Source organism: Mesoplodon mirus (genome assembly GCF_964341445.2).
Source record: "Mesoplodon mirus genome assembly, contig: HAP1_SCAFFOLD_832, whole genome shotgun sequence".
Lineage (NCBI taxonomy): Eukaryota > Metazoa > Chordata > Mammalia > Artiodactyla > Ziphiidae > Mesoplodon > Mesoplodon mirus.
In genome coordinates, this window is record NW_028295206.1 from 196803 (window position 1) to 214520 (window position 17718).

The 17718-nt window shown below is 36.5% G+C and overlaps 1 protein-coding gene across 3 annotated transcripts in view; it reads left to right on the plus strand.

Annotated features, from left to right (window-relative positions):
- The window catches only part of LOC309797651 (ankyrin repeat domain-containing protein 26-like), a 137792-nt gene that overhangs the window by 112216 nt on the left and 7858 nt on the right, over positions 1-17718 (plus strand). For all 3 annotated transcript variants that reach the window (XM_082646112.1, XM_082646111.1, XM_082646110.1), the window contains 6 exons: positions 902-1858; positions 3251-3403; positions 6249-6319; positions 6660-6753; positions 13728-13834; positions 15412-15541. In XM_082646112.1, the coding sequence (XP_082502238.1) occupies positions 902-1858; positions 3251-3403; positions 6249-6319; positions 6660-6753; positions 13728-13834; positions 15412-15541 (1512 nt within the window). The remainder of the gene's footprint in view (positions 1-901; positions 1859-3250; positions 3404-6248; positions 6320-6659; positions 6754-13727; positions 13835-15411; positions 15542-17718) is intronic.

Below are 17718 nucleotides of genomic sequence, written 5' to 3' on the forward strand. Positions count from 1 at the left end.
AGCTGTATAGGTTAGATAGCAGATGTAATTATTTTTAAGCTAGCAGGTGGTATTTTATTTTATTTTTTATTGAAGTATAATTGATTTACAATACTGTGTTATTTTCAGGTATACAGCACAGTGATTCTGTTATATATATATATATATATATATATATATATATATATATATATATATATACCTTTATAGATTCTTTTTCCAAATATTGAGTGTAGTTCCCTGTGCTACACAGTAGGTCATTGTGGGTTATCTGTTTTTTATATAGTAGTGTGTATATATTAATCCCAACCTCCTAATGAATCCCTCCCCCTCTTTCCCCTTCAGTAACCATAAGTTTGTTTTCTACGTCTGTGAGTCTCTTTCTGTTTTGTAAATAAGTTTATTTGTATCATTTTTTTAGATTCCATGTATAAGCGATATCATATGATATTTGTCTTTCTGTCTGGCTTACTTCGCTTAGTATCATAGTCTCTAGGTCCATCCGTGTTGCTGCAAATGGCATTATTTCATTCTGTTTTATGGCAGAGTAGTATTGCACTGTATAAATATATCACATCAGATGCAATTTTTAAGTGTAGTCAGATTTATTAATCTTTTATTTTAAGCCTTCTGGGTTTGTTATAATTTAGAGAAAGGCCTTTCCAATTCTGAGCTTCTTAAGAATTCTCCTGTGGTTTGTTTTTTACTTTCGTGGGTTCATTGTCTTCAATTAAATTTTTGAACTTTTGAAGATTTCTGCTTGTAAGAAGTCTGAGGTTTGTATCCAACCTTATTTTTTCCAGTTGGATATCCACTTATTGCAGCCTTTTCATTGTATCAACATACAGGTTAGTCTTTCAGAGGAAATCATGAAATGTCAATTTATTGAGTACTAGCTAAAAATCTCCTTTATTTCACTTAGGTGTCCGATAGTCCTGAAAAAGAAAAAGATCTGTTACATAAAAACCACATGTTGCAGGATGAAGTTGCCATGCTAAGACTGGAAATCGACACAATAAAATGTCAGAACCAGGAAAAGGAAAAGAAATATGTTGAGGACATTGAAATTGTAAAAGAAAAGAATGATGATCTTCAAAAGACAATAAAACTGAATGAGGAAACATTAACAAAGACAATATTCCAATACACTGGACAGCTTAATGTTCTGACAGCTGAGAATACAATGCTAGACTTTAAGCTGGAGAATGAAAAACAAAGCAAAGAAAGACTGGAAGCAGAAGTGGAATCCTATCGTTCTAAACTGGCTGCTACCATACATGATCACCATCAAAGTCAGACATCAAAAAGAGACCTGGAACTTGCCTTCCAGAGAGCAAGAGATGAGTGGTTACGCTTGCAGGACAAAATGAATTTTGATGTGTCTAACCTGAAAGATAACAATGAGATGCTTTCCCAGCAACTTTCTCAAGCTGAAAGTAAATTCAGTAGCCTAAAAACCAAGTTCCATCACACGAGGGATGCTCTCAGAGAAAAGACTTTGGTGTTAGAACGTGTACAGAGAGACCTAAGCCAAGCACAGTGTCAAAAGAAGGAACTTGAACACATGTATCAAAGCGAACAAGGCAAAGTGAATAAATACATTGGAAAGCAGGAATCCTTAGAAGAGAGATTATCTCAACTCCAGAGTGAAAACATATTGCTCAGACAGCAACTGGATGATGCGCAAAACAAAGCCGACAGTAGAGAGAAGACAGTAATTAACATCCAAGACCAGTTTCAGGAGATTGTGAAAAAACTTCAAGCTGAAAGTGAAAAACAAGGTCTGATGCTGGAGGAAAGGAACAAGGAGTTAATCAATGAACGTAATCATTTAAAAGAGAGAATGTATCAGTATGAAAATGAGAAAACAGAAAGAGAAGTAAGTATCCAAGAAGAGAAATAATTCTCAGACTTCCTGAAAGAAAATTCAAAGTGATTTTGATTATGGCTAAATGTTGAATCTAGTTGAATAGAAATAATATATAGACTATAAATCTATAGACTGTAAATCAGCCTAAAAGCATACCTTGTATCCAGCAAATAAAGAATTAGACGTGAGAGGTACTTTACTTTGAGTAGAGACATTGTGTCACCTATGAAATTTTAAGAGATTAAGTTATAAATTGTTAATGGGTATAGACAGGTATTAGTAATTTACTCTTCTACTGCTAAGCTAATAATTTTAATCTTTATGTCACCACATTTTAGTATCATGATGAAGCAGATAAATGAAACGCTCAGATCTAAAATGAATTATTTTGAAATTAAGGTTCAGTTGTGTGTATTACCTTGACAGTCAATTCCAGATTTCCCAAATGAACTGATGTGTCGATGCCATATCTCATAGTACTTTTCCTTCAGTAGCTTGTCATAACTTTTTAGTTCATATAATTTTATTTTTATTCATGTCAATTTGAATTAATTTGGGAAATAGTTCAGCCTCAAACCATGTATTCTTATGACCTCTCAACTCTTTAAAGGCATCTACTTTTCATTAAATCATAATTTGGGATTAAAGTAGTGAGCTTTAGCAAAACTATACTTGATTTAATCTTCCCACTTCTATTTATAAGTTACTTGGAACATTTTTACAAATAATTTGCTCATAATTCTCATTTCAAGGCTCAGTTACTATCATTTGGATATAAATCTGTCCAATACAAAGAGAATTGTAGCTCTCTGTGACTTATTAATTTGGCATTGGACTCCCATTTTCAGACTAGTGAGGGGTGGCAGATTCATGAGTAGCAGGAATAGGGTGGGGGACAGGGTCATAGGGGCTGCTATCGGGAGGCAGAGGGAGGCCCTGAAGGTCTCATTTTAATTCTAGGAATTAAAATGGGAATGACCTCATTTTAATTCTGAGATAGGAATCTATTGAGCACTGGATTGAATATGTGAGGATCTCTGAAGTTAATGGAAGCCTCCAGTAGAGAAGAGGGAAGATGTTCCCACCACTCGTCCCACCTACACACCCATTTCTTTCTGAGACTTGAGGAGGTCCTCAAGCTCAGCAAATTGATCGGGAAGGGCGGGGAGTGGATAGTGGGACTGAATCCATTGTCTAAGTAACTTAATAGCGATAAGGCCGGAGGGTAACACCTTCTGTGTCTTAAACCAAATTCAGTGAGCAGGAAGGTGCACATACAAGAAGGAGACAAATTGATGTCTCTGGTGATAGTTTTCAAAGTACATAGGTTGGAGTTATCTATTATTAACATAACTTAATAATAAGGTAATTTACAAAATCAGTGACAGAGTATCTTATTAGGCACTTGTGAGACAACTTCAACAAGAACTGGCTGATACCCTAATAAAGCAATCTATGTCAGAGGCTTCACTGGAGGCCACGTCACGTTATCGTACTAATTTAGAAGATGAGGCACAGGATTTAAAGAAAAAATTACGTCAAGTCACAAGTCAGGTATGTATGAAATTTAACGTGTCAGTACTTAATGTATAGGATAAAGTGTTTTAGGACACTAATTTTCATGGACGGCTTTCTTTTGTATTTTCGTTACTAGTAAATTTATTACAATTTTGTTATCTTTATAATGCACTTGTTTCTTAAACTCTGACTTTCATCCTGCCGTTTGCATTATATATTTTTTCTTACAATATTTACCCTTAGGAAAGTTGAGAATTGTGCGTGATTCCTCACAGAAGTTGAGAGACTTTTTTTTTCTATTAAACAGTATTTTTTAGTGATATCTCTACTACCATGATGAAGCAAGCCAGATAAAATCAGAGGATAATGTTTAATGGAATGTTCCATAAAATTGTCATTTTTCATCTTCACTTTCATGAATGGATGTAGTATCTGTGTGTATTTATTTCATGGATTTCAGAATAACGTGTGCAGAAAGGTCATTATACAAACCAGTTGAAGTTAGGCATTGCCTTCATTTTCTTTTCATTTTAGATATATTGTAAAAGCGTAGAGATACTCAGATCGTGTATAGTATGTACACCCAAAATAGAAAATTAAGAAAATTATCTAGATCCTGCCATTGTATTTTTAAGAAAACTATTGAGATAATTCACATATCATATAATTCACCCATTTAAAATGTGTAGTTCAATCTCTCCTTGTATATTCAGAGAGTCGTGCACTTGGCATCAATTATAGAGCATCTCCATCACCCCCAAAGGAAAACTCTGCATCCCTTAGCCATCACCCATGGCCCCCATCTCCCTCAGCCCCAGCAACCACCAGTCTAATCTCTGTCTCTGTAGATGTGCCTATTCTGGGTATTTCATATAAATGGAATCACACAGTATGTGGTCCTTTGTGATTAGCTTTTCTCATTTGACGTAGCATTTTCGAGGTTCATCCATGTTATAGCGCATATCAGTACTTCCATTTCTGTATATTGTCGAACAGCACGTTATGTGGCTAAGTCGTTCATCCATTCATCAGTTGATGGGCCTTTGGGTTATTTCCACCTTTGGGCTGTTAATAATGCTGCTGTGAACAGTCATTTACAAGTTACTGTGTGGACATAATTTTTATCTCCCTGCTGTTGGGTTTTATCCTCTGAGTTAATTGGCTGATTTCATCTTTTCTTGGCCTTTACTCATGCTGTCCTTTCTGTCTTTACAGTTTCTTTTCCTCCTGCCTAATCCTCCATTTATTCAGACCTGGCCCCCAGTCTTCTCCATGAAGCTCTCTCTCTGACTGTCCTAGCTCTCATTGACCCTGTCATCTAGTCTGTGAAGAACACTTTAGCCCTTAATTTTACACTGATTTAATTTTTTTCATGAGAGAGAATCTCGTCTAAGTATAAATTTGTCTAACAGGGAATATTTATTGATATGCACGGCACCTGTCTTGCATAAATTGAAAATATTTTAGCTTAACAGTTGCTAGGATACAATTAAGTCCTTTATACCATACCAATAACTTTTTCTTGGAGATATTGATATAATCTTTTATTAAAATGTATTTTAAGCAATTAAATATACAATTAAAAGCTCTTAATCTAATGGAGGAGAATTGTTCAATTAAATGCTCTTTTTTTTTTCCCTCACTCTGGAAAAAAAATCTAAATTTGCCTTCCTTCATTATGCAGCCAGAACTGGGGATTTTCACATTGATAGCATTTCACCAACTGTAAAACTCTGTGGATAGCTTCTCCAGTATCCATACCACATAACCTTAATTTTCTCATCCGAGTACTTTCTAGACATAACCAGTTGCAGGGAGTGAATTGATTCAGAACTTTGATTTAGCAGTAGGGTGATATTTCCATGCCAGTGACTTAACCCTTCCTCTGATGGTCATGTAAGTTATGTACCACTCAATCCAGGAGGTGCTATTTGCATATTAGTCCATGATCACTGCCCACTGAGTAGTACAGAGAGGAAGTAAGTTATAAATTATTGTAAGTGGAAAAAAGGACTAGTGGAATCAGTGAAAGTTTTTGAAGTACTGGGCACATACATTCTGGTCCTCATGCTCCCTGTTACTGCCAATTTCAGTGGTATGGAGAATGATTTCAGTGTGACTTGTACAGGAGACCACTTCTGTTGGCATGCCATCTGCCTAAAATATCAAATTGTTTAGAACGTAAAATACAGCAATAGTAATAATTCTGATTGTAAACACTTAGCATTTACTATGTGCCACGTACTTTTCTACATAAGTTATGTATACCCCCCCCCCAATTTAATCTTCCCGACATCCCAGTGAGGTCAGTGCTATTATTATCTTCATTTTATGGCTGGAGAAACTGAGACACAGAAAATTTAAGTAGTTTGCTCAAGGACATACAGCAAATAAGTGGTGGAATTGGGACTCAGACCCACGCATTCTGGCTCCTGTGTAGATACTACCTCTCACACTAGTCCCTGAAGCATCTGGTTGTCACCAACAGTAGTGTGTAGTGTGAACGTTCATAATCACTGGAAGAGCTGTGGTCATTCACATATGTGGATATTTAAAATTATAGTTGGTATACAGCATGGAGTAAAAAATATAAATGTCTTTCCCCATTTGGCCAATTTATAAATTTGTGTATTTGTTTGATAAAATATAATTTAAAGCATGAATGATGTTGTGGTTTAGTACTAGAGGTCAGTAACTTGTAAAGGGCCAGATAGTAAATATTTTAGGCTTTGTGGTTCAGAAGGTGTCTGTTGTAGCAACTCAACTCTGCTGTTGCAGCAGGAAAGTAGCCATAAACAATATGCAGATGAAAGACATAAAAACAGATGATGGCAGATTTGCTAGATTATCAGTAATTTAAAAATTTTTTTTCTCCTTTTAGTTGCACGAAGCACAGGATCGACGTACAGAGGCCATGAGATGTGCTGAGAAGACGCAGGATCACATCCAAAAGTACAATTTAAAGCAGCACAGAAAATAACTTAGTATAAGTATAGAGCAGATAAGCAGTATAGTATGAGAATTATATCAGTTATGACAATAAATACATCATTGTGAAGCTGGGTAAACATTTCAGCTTTGAGCTATTTTGAAATGCATAATTTTTCTCCATTATTTCTAAATTTTTCACATTATCCACAGAACACAACTAGAAAACGGCACAATTGCCAAATCATCTACTTTTCAAAATTCTAAGAACGTATGTAATTGAACCTGCAGGTGTTTGTTCAGAAACTGTGTGGTATTTTAAAATCTATGTGTGAGAGTAATTATTTTAAAATATGCATTTTAGGCTTGAAATTGAAAATGCCAAGTTAAAAGCTACAGTCAAAAAGCAAGCGGACAAAATTGAAGAGCTTCAGAAAAACCTGTTAAGTACAAGTTCAGTAAGTCAATCTCTTAATTTCTGTCATGCTGAAAAGGAATTTTAATTTTTTTTACTAGTAATATGTAAGAATATTTTGGACAATATGAAAAGTCTCATTGATAAAAGAGTTTATTTTTATATTGATACTACTTGCTACTGGTAGCATAATTCCTCTTTATAGAGGAAGTTGACTGAAATAATAAAATTGATTTTTATAGTAAGACTTTAATTAAAAAGATGGTGACAGTCCAAAAGCAATATTTTATATATACCACATTTTGTTTATTCATTCATCTGTCAATGAACACTGTGATTTTTCCACCTTCTGGCTATTGTTAATAATGCTGCTATGAACAGTGGTACACAAATATCTGTTTGAGCCCAGAAATTTGAGTAATGATTTGATCTAGAATTCTGAACTTCCCTTGTAATCTAAACCCTCCAGTGCTATTTTGAGAATGAATTACTTTTAATGTTATAGTTCATTTTCTTTATCAAGAAGGAATACTAGGTCACTATGCAAGCATTTTTCTGAAAGGAATGTATTTTTTCCTTTCTTGGATTTTATTTTACTTTATTTTTTTAAAGATTTTTTTGATGTGGACCATTCTTCAAGTCTTAATTGAATTTGATACAATACTGCTTCTGTTTTATGTTTTGGTTTTTTGGCCAGGAGGCATGTGGGATCTTAGCTCCCTGACCAGGGATCAAACTTCCTGCATTGGAAGGCAAAGTCTTAACCACTGGACCTCCAGGGAAGTCCCCCTTTTTTCTTTCAAAAAAGAAAAGAGATGCCAGTGAAAAAGTAGAAATGGCTGCTCAATCAGGGCCTTACATAGTAACAGGTGTTCCTAGCATAGCAAGTTCAGGAACAATTTTTCTCCCAGACACTTGAGTTAATCAGCCTTTCAAAGGTGTAACAGCCAGTCTCAGAAAAGACTGATATGTAATCCAGGATTCCAATTTATCAATGTATAGTGAAAGCTATGTAACTATTGACCAAGCAGAAAGGTTGGTAAAATCTCCTGCCATTTATACTCTCCTTTGTAGGGGAAGCTACCTATGATTTAAAAAATCAGAAGATTCTATTGTGAACCCTAAGTTGGAGGGATGAGGTAGATGCACCTACCAACTCGTTTCTTTCCATCACAATAGTTAGATTCATGCAGTGTCATTATACAGATATACCTGTCAGGGGGACTAGAACATTCTATTGACTGGCCCTTCTTGTGTTCAAAGAAACATTGAAAATTATTTTTTCTAGACTTGATATGCATTAGTCACATTGTATTAGCATACTTTTCATACAAGTGACAATACAATATGTTGACAAAAGGAGTGTCATGTGAATGAGAGTGCCAGATGTCCCCTTACATTGTCAAACACATCTATTCGGGTATCAGAAATTGAAAATTTTGTAAGGATACCCCACACTGATTAAGCGTATTAAAAAAAATAATGAGGGATTTTCTGTAGATTCCTATAGAAATGAGTTAGGATTATGACATAGAATTATTGGCCACTTTAAGGTCTACACAAATCAAAAATTTAATGAGAGAGCTTTTCACCAACTCAGTCAGTAGCCCTGGCTTCTCCTAAAGTTCTCATCTCAGGAATCCCCAGGCCAGAGCCAACCTGAGTTAAGATATATGGTCAGCACAGTGTTGAGATGAAGAATCTGGGCTGGGAAGAAGAGAGAGCTCTAGCTGACTCAAGACTCCAAACAATATAGTTGAGTATTCACCTGAAAGGAGTGTCAGAAGACTTCCATAAGGTCAGGTCTCTATGGAGTAGGAAATCATTCAAAAGAAAACAAGGGCAGGGACTTCCCTGGTGCAGTAGTTAGGAATCCGCCTGCCAGTGCATTGGACATGGGTTTGTTCCCTGGTCCAGGAAGATCCCACATGCCGGGGAGCCACTAAGCCCATGCACCACAACTACTGAGCCTGCACTCTAGAGCCTGCAAGCCACAACTACTGAGCCCATGTGCTGCAACTACTGCAGCCCACGTTCCTAGAGCCTGTGCTCTGCAACAAGAGAAGCCACTGCAGTGAGAAGCCCGCGCACCACAGTGAAGAGAAGCCCCCACTCACCTCAACTAGTAAAAGCCCACACGCAGCAATGCAGATCCAATGCAGCCAAAAAAAAAAAAAAAGAAAGAAAAAAGAAAACAAGGGCAAATAATTGAAAATCTGATCCTTGTGAAAAACTTTCGCATTATAAAAAAAATAAAGACAAAGTATGCTGGTCAACATCCTAAGGGTGAGGCTGCCCCCCAAGATTAGAAAATAACACTACACTCAAAGTAACACCAATAAGAATAAACATAAAGTGTCCAAGAATAGCTCTGTACAAGGATAATCCTCACTGAGTAATGGCTCATGAGTGTGGCTGAGGATGTTGTCTATGAGGAGCAAGAAGAGGGAGAGAAAAGTACAGGTGATCTCAGCAAAGGGGTCAAGGCTGGAAAGGCAGGTTAGGGAATCTGGTACGAAGCCTTGAGATGTAAGGAGCCCTGAGAGAATTTAGAAAGAGGATTAGAAAGGGTCAAGGACTGAACATCAAGGGTTACTGTCATTCAGACTGAGGTGGGCTCAGAGGAGCAGAGGCAGAGTGTGGTCATGTTCGCGGTTGCTGCTGAGAAGTGAAGCAGGGTAAGGACTGAAGAAGAAACGGTTCTTGATGACCCTCAAAACTTTTAGTGGAGTTACAAGATTGAAAGTCAATTTAGTGTAAAAGAAGAGAATAAGTGATGAAAGATGAATCATGGATGAGACCATGCGTTAAAGAATGTAAGAGTCACAAAAGCCCAGGACCAGATGGCTTCACAGGCGAATTCTATAAAGCATTTAGAAAAGAGCTAACACCTATCCTTCTCAAACTCTTCCAAAATATAGCAGAGGGAGGAACACTCCCAAACTCATTCTATGAAGCCACCATCACCTTGATACCAAAACCAGACAAGGATGTCACAAAGAAAGAAAACTACAGGCCAATATCACTGATGAACATAGATGCAAAAATCCTCAACAAAATACTAACAAGCAGAATCCAACAGCACATTAAAAGGATGATACACCATGATCAAGTGGGGTTTATTCCAGGAATGCAAGGATTCTTCAATATACACAAATCAATCAACGTGATACACCATATTAACAAATTGAAGGAGAAAAACCATATGATCATCTCAATAGATGCAGAGAAAGCTTTCGACAAAATTCAACACCCATTTATGATAAAAACCCTGCAGAAAGTAGGCATAGAGGGAAATTTCCTCAACATAATAAAGGCCATATGTGACAAACCCACAGCCAGCATCGTCCTCAAGGGTGAAAAACTGAAACCATTTCCACTAAAATCAGGAACAAGACAAGGTTCCCCACTCTCACCACTCTTATTCAACATAGTTTTGGAAGTTTTAGCCACAGCAATCAGAGAAGAAAAGGAAATAAAAGGAATCCAAATCGGAAAAGAAGAAGTAAAGCTGTCACTGTTTGCAGATGACATGATACTATACATAGAGAATCCTAAAGATGCTACCAGAAAACTACTAGAGTTAATCAATGAATTTGGTCAAGTTGCAGGATACAAAATTAATGCACAGAAATCTCTGGCATTCCTATATACTAATGATGAAAAATCTGAAAGTGAAATCAAGGAAACACTCCCATTTACCATTGCAACAAAAAGAATAAAATATCTAGGAATAAACCTACCTAAGGAGACAAAAGACCTGTATGCAGAAGATTATAAGACACTGATGAAAGAAATTAAAGATGATACAAATAGATGGAGAGATGTACCATGTTCTTGGATTGGAAGAATCAACATTGTGAAAATGACTCTACTACCCAAAGCAATCTACAGATTCAATGCAATCCCTATGAAACTACCACTGGCATTTTTCACAGAACTAGAACAAAAAATTTCACCATTTCTATGGAAACACAAAAGACCCCGAATAGCCAAAGCAATCTTGAGAAAGAAAAATGGAGCTGGAGGAATCAGGCTCCCTGACTTCAGACTATACTACAAAACTACAGTAATCAAGACAGTATGGGACTGACACAAAAACAGAAAGATAGATCAATGGAACAGGATAGAAAACCCAGAGATAAACCCACGGACATATGGTCACCTTATCTTTGATAAACGCGGCAGGATAGTACAGTGGAGGAAGGACAGTCTCTTCAATAAGTGGTGCTGGGAAAACTGGACAGGGACATGTAAAAGTATGAGATTAGATCACTCCCTAACACCATACACAAAAATAAGCTCAAAATGGATTAAAGACCTAAATGTAAGGCCAGACACTATCAAACTCTTAGAGGAAAACATAGGCAGAACACTCTATGACATAAAGCACAGCAAGATCCTTTTGGACCCACCTCCTAGAGAAATGGAAATAAAGACAAAAATAAACACATGGGACCTAATGAAACTTAAAAGCGTTTGCACAGCAAAGGAAACCATAAACAAGACCAAAAGACAACCCTCAGAATGGGAGAAAATATTTGCAAATGAAGCAACTGACAAAGGATTAATCTCCAAAATTTATAAGCAGCTCATGCAGCTCAATAACAAAAAAACAAACAACCCAATCCAAAAATGGGCAGAAGACCTAAATGGACATTTCTCCACAGAAGATATACAGACTGCCAACAAACACATGAAAGGATGCTCAACATCTTTACTCATTAGAGAAATGCAAATCAAAACTACAATGAGATATCATCTCACACCAGTCAGAATGGCCATCATCAAAAAATCTAGAAACAATAAATGCTGGAGAGCGTGTGGAAAAAAGGGAACACTCTTGCACTGCTGGTCGGAATGTGAATTGGTACAGCCACTATGGAGAACGGTATGGAGGTTCCTTAAGAAACTACAAATAGAACTACCATATGACCCAGCAATCCCACTACTAGGCATATACCCTGAGAAAACCATAATTCAAAAAGAGACATGTACCAAAATGTTCATAGCAGCCCTATTTACAATAGCCCGGAGATGGAAACAACCTAAGTGTCCATCATCGGATGAATGGGTAAAGAAGATGTGGCACATATATACAATGGAATATTACTCAGCCATAAAAAGAAACGAAATTGAGCTATTTGTAATGAGGTGGATGGACCTAGAGCCTGTCATACAGAGTGAAGTAAGTCAGAAAGAGAAAGACAAATACTGTATGCTGACACATATATATGGAATTTAAGAAAAAAAATGTCATGAAGAACCTAGGGGTAAGACAGGAATAAAGACACAGAACTACTAGAGAATGGATTCAGGATATGGGGAGGGGGAAGGGTAAGCTGTGACAAAGTGAAAGAGCGGCATGGACATATATACACTACCAAACGTAAGGTAGATAGCTAGCGGGAAGCAGCCGCATAGCACAGGGAGATCAGCTCGGTGCTTTGTGACCGCCTGGAGGGGTGGGATAGGGAGGGTGGGAGGGAGACACAAAATGGAGGGGATATGGGAACATATGTATATGTATAACTGATTAAATTTATTATAAAGCAAAAAAAAAATTAAAAAAATGTAAAAAAAGAAGAAATAAACTTTTTGATAGTAATAATAAAAAAAAAGAATGTAAGAGTCCAGGCCTTCCCTAGTAGTGCAGTTGTTAAGAATCCACCTGCCAATGCAGGTTCGAGCCTTGGTCCGGGAAGATCCCACATGCCGCCGAGCAACTAAGCTTGTGAGCCACAACTACTGAGCCTGCGCTCTAGAGCCCGCAAGCCACAACTACTGAGCCCATGTGCCTAGAGCTCATGCTCTGCAACAAGAGAAGTCACTGCAATGAGAAGCCCATGCACCACAACGAAGAGTAGCCCCTGCTCACCACAAGTAGAGAAAGCCTGCATGCAGCAACAAAGACCCAACACAGCCAAAAATAAATAAATAAAATTAATTAATTAATTAAAAAAACAATGTAAGAGTCCAGTAGCGGGGGTGAGGGAGAAAAAGGATGAGAGAAAAAGCTACAAGAATCAAGAAGAAGTTACTTTTTTTTTTTTTTTTTTTTTTGCGGTACGCGGGCCTCTCACTGTTGCGGCCTCTCCCGCTGCAGAGCACAGGCTCCGGTTGCGCAGGCTCAGCGGCCATGGCTCACGGGCCCAGCCACTCCAAGGCATGTGGAATCTTCCCAGACCGGGGCACGAACCCGTGTCCCTTGCATCAGCAAGTGGACTCTCAACCACTGCGCCACCAGAGAAGCCCGGAGTTACATTGTTATTTAGTGTATAGAAGACTTAAACTTTATTTAAAGAGAAGAATTGTTAATAGAAATGGAGAAATTGAAACCTATGGAAGAATGCTTACAGAGAATGAAAGGCTTTATCTTGTGTTGGAATTTTTCAAAGATTATATTAATAAGATGTGATTTAGCAAGACCTGGAATATCTTAAACCACTGATGAAAATGTTTCTAGGGCATCTTTAGAAACTAAAACGTAAATATAACCACTCCTTAAAAAACTTTCACTAACGTGTAAAAACCTCTGGGTTATTTATTTACTTATTTATTTTTTATTATTATTATTATTATTTGGTTGCTCCAAGTCTTGGTTGCAGCAGGAGGGCTCCCCAGTTGCAGCAGGTGTCCTCCTTAGTTGTGGCATGCAACCTCTTAGTTGCGGCCTGCATGTGGGATCTAGTTCTCTGACTAAGGATTGAACGCAGGCCCCCTGCATTGGGAGCACGGAGTCTTATCCACCATGCCACCAGGGAAGTCCCAAAACGTCTGTTTTTAACAAATAAATTTTGGCAATTTAAATTCTAGAAAAATGATGAAAATGAAAAATCAATATAAGCTGTTTCAGGAAAAGTGATTATTTTTGAAATCGTCCTTATTGGCATCAGGTTTATAAACTGTGTTTCACTATAAACGTATATTACTCATGAACTCATGAGAAGTAATATTTTTAAGAAAGAAGAGTAAGTCTCTAGGTTTTAAAAAATAATTTAAAAAATTTTTTTTGAGGATGAAAAGGAGCAATTAAAGAAATATATTGAGTTAAAACGGTCTCTGGAATATAGTTTGGATCCAGAAATGAAGAAAAATAGTGAATTAGAAAAAGAGATTACTGGGTAAGATTTTAATATTTCTGATAATTTCAACAATTAATTGATTTAACTATAATTTTGTTTTATTAAAACCTTAGATACAAATTCCTTTTATATGTGTATATTCATACTTAAATCATCCATCCTATTTAAAAGTTTACTTTAGAAACTCACAGCACAATCTGAAACTGTTTTGAGTGCCCCAGTACTACAGTTCCTCTTTAATGATTTCTAAAACAATAACAATAGTGTGCCTTGCATATAGTAATGTCACTCTGCTCTTCATCATCTACCTTGAATTTTTATGTCTGCAAGATATCTTTGCTCTTTTTGGGTAATCCTGCCTTCTTTTAGTTGTGTTCTTCCCCTTCAGCGTTCAAGTATTTTAATATCTAAAAACCTATTTGTGTCACTGTTTAACAACATCAAAAACTATCTTGATTTTGCTTATGTTTTCTTTCTGCTCTAAAAGTTTAGTTCTAAAATATACATACAAAAACATATGTATGACTTAAAGAATAATAAAATTAATGATCATGTTTTGACCACTCAGATTAAAAAAAATAATAAGAGTGTTTCCCAATGTCTGTGATGCCTCCACATGGCTTCCTTTCTGGTTATTTGCTGAGCACAGTTAGCCCTCAGCTTCCACAGATTCAACCAACCTCAGATTGAAGGTATTCAGGGGGAAAAAATTCCAGAAAGTTCCCAAAAGCAAAACTTGGATTGGCCTCAGGTGGCAACTATTTCCATAGAATTTATTTACATTGTATTTATAACTATTTATTGTATTAGGTATTATAAGTGATCTAGAGATGATTTAAAGTATACAGGAGTATGTGCTTAGGAGGACTTGAGCATCTGTGGATTTTGGTGTTGTACTTATGGTTCTTCCCTGATTCTCATTAGTATTTTTCTCTCATTTAATTTTCTCTACATTGCTTGGCATTTTGTTAACATTGTGCTGGGCAAGATTTCTAGATCTCTTAAAACAGCTTGAAGGGACTGGTACACATTCTCTCTCTGCTGATTTCCTTTTTTATGAAGCTCAGCCTGGTTTTCTTCTCCATCAGCTCAGACGCCAAAGACTGTTCTTTCTTGTTTCTTTTTCTATTTTGAGTGAGTGAGTGTCGATGATTTTTTGTGTGTTATTTCTTTGCTTCTTGTAGAGGCTGTGGTCAGTAGGTACCAAAATGTCTTTTTGTGTCTTTTCAAAACATTCATATATGATATGCTCTTCTTCTTCAGCTTGGATACTGATGTCTGGTTTATAACTAGTATTTAATAATAAGTTAGTATTTCATATTAACATACTAAAAATGGATACTAATAACAGCTTCCTTATAAGAACCGTATAATATATGTATACACATACTATATTAACTCTTTACTTAGCATGTGTCGTAAAATTTTTCTTCATATTATTTACCTAAGATTATAAGTTAGTTATTATGCTTTCAAACCATATTAGATTAGAACAGATGAGAAAGGATTATAATTTATAGAGTTTATTTTATATGATAGAACATATATCTGTTTAAATAGTTATTAATTATCTACTCTTAAAGAACTTGACTTATTCATTCTATGCATTTCTACAGACTTAAGAAACTCTTAAAAATGCCAAGAAGGAAGTTAAATGAATATGAAAATGGAGAGCTTAGTTTCCATGGAGATTTAAAAACCAGTCAAAGTGAAATGGATATTCAGATTAATATGCTAAAACATAAGGTAATTTTTAATCAGTTTTGGGACCCAAAAGCCATTTAATTGGGGGAAATATAAATCACTCCATGCTTTGAGCAGTGAAACATAGATTTGTCTCTTAATTTTTTAGACTTGATACCAGTAAAAAAGACAGCTTTTTCCTATATAATTTTTCCATAAAAAGGGCACACTGTTGACTGTTTGTGTCTTGAACCATGGCTAGTGATCTGAAGCTGAGCAGCACACCATTACCCCAAAGCATCCATTATTTTTTGGTGACAGCTTTATTGAAATATAATGAACATACCATGCAGTTCACTCATTTAAACTGTACAATTCAGTGACTTTTAGTATATTCAAAGAGTTATACAGTTATCACCACAATCAATTTTAGACCATTTTCATCACCCTAAAAAGAAACCCTGTACTTTTTAGCCATCACCCTGTGCCAGTTTTCCCTTCCTCCTATTCCCAGCCCTAGTACCACGACTGTACTCCCTGTTTCTATAGATTTGCCTATTTTGGATATTTCATGTCAGTGGAATCACAGAATATGGGGTCCTTTGTGACTGCCTTCTTTCATTCAGCATAGTATTTTTAAGGTACATCTGCTTTGTAGCGTGGATCAATACTTTCTTTTTATTGCTGAATAATACTCATTTGTATGGACATACCACATTTTATTTATCCATTCATCAGTTGATGGACCTTTGGGTGGTTTCCACTTTTTTGGCTATTGTTAATAATGCTGCTATGAACGTTCATGTCCAAGTTCCGGTGTGAACATATTTTTTTCATTTCTTTTTGGAATATACTTATGAATGGAATTGCTGTATCATATGGTAACTCTGTTTAAACCTTTGAGGAACTGCCATACTGTTTTCCAGAGTGGCTGCACCATTTTACATTTTTATCCAAAGTGTGTAAGCATTCCAATTTCTCTACATGCCCGCCAACACTTGTCATTACCTGTCTTTCTGATTATAGCCATCCTAGTAGGTGTGAAGTGGCATCTCTTGTGGTTTTGATTTGCGTTTTGCTGTTGACTAATAACGTTGAGGCACTTTTCATGTGCTTATTGTCTATCTGTGTATCTTCTTTGAAGAACTGTCTATTCAACTTTTTGCCCATTTTTAAGTTGGATTGTCTTTTTATTATTGAATTGTAAGAGTTCTTTTTGTATCCTAGATACAAATCTTCGATCGGATATAGGATTTTCAAGTATTTTCTCTCACTCAGGAGCTTGCCCTTTCCCCTTCAAAACATGGTGTCCTTCAAAACATGGAAGTCTTTAATATTGATGAAGTTCAGTTAGTCGATTTTTGTCTTTTGGTGTCATATCTAAGAATTGCCAAATCCAGTCATGAAGATAAACACCTGTGTTTTCTTCTAAGACTTTTGTAGTTTTAGCTCTTGCATATTGACTTAATTTCTACATATGGTATGAGGTAGAGGTCTAATTTTATTCTTTTGTATGTGGATATTCTGTTGTCCCAGTACCATTTGTTAAAAAGACTATTCTTGTCTCATTCAATTATTTGGCACTCTTACAATCAGTTGGCCGTAAATGTGGGGCTTTCCTTTTACATCCTCAATGGTAACGCATTGATCTATATGTCTGTCCTATGCCAGTATCAAGTCAGATTTTATGAGAATTCTTTCTTCGTCATCTTGCATCTTACCAGTTGTTTTATGTAATAATAAAAAGTCAGTGTAGTGGAATGTCTTTAACTCTACTTCCGTGGAGGTTTTTTGCCTCTTGAAGGAGCCTGTGGCCAGCTTATGCCTCACTGACCCCATGACACAATGGGAAGTAGGTTTACAAAGGTAAAGTCCACTCCTTTTTTTCTCCCTCCATTCAGACCTTTAGTCTCTCACCCAGTGCCTCCCACTTCACTCCAGTTTCCATCAAATCTTGGTCACGAGATCCGCTGACTTCGTCTGCTATCTGCTTCATTATGTTTAGCTCATTATAATTCATAGGCTCATCCATAGGTTTCACCATCTAGGAGAAGATTAAGTCTGGGCTGTCAGCTTTCCTCATTGGAAGTCTCTCTAAGCCATCATGTTGCAATTCACAATTAAATCATCTTTTGATGTGGTTCTTGTGTATAACACTCATGCTGATCTTGTTCTTGACATAGATCCTGCATTCTCAGAAACCACAGTTCCCTGTATCTACCTTCTTTGATTGAAAAAGA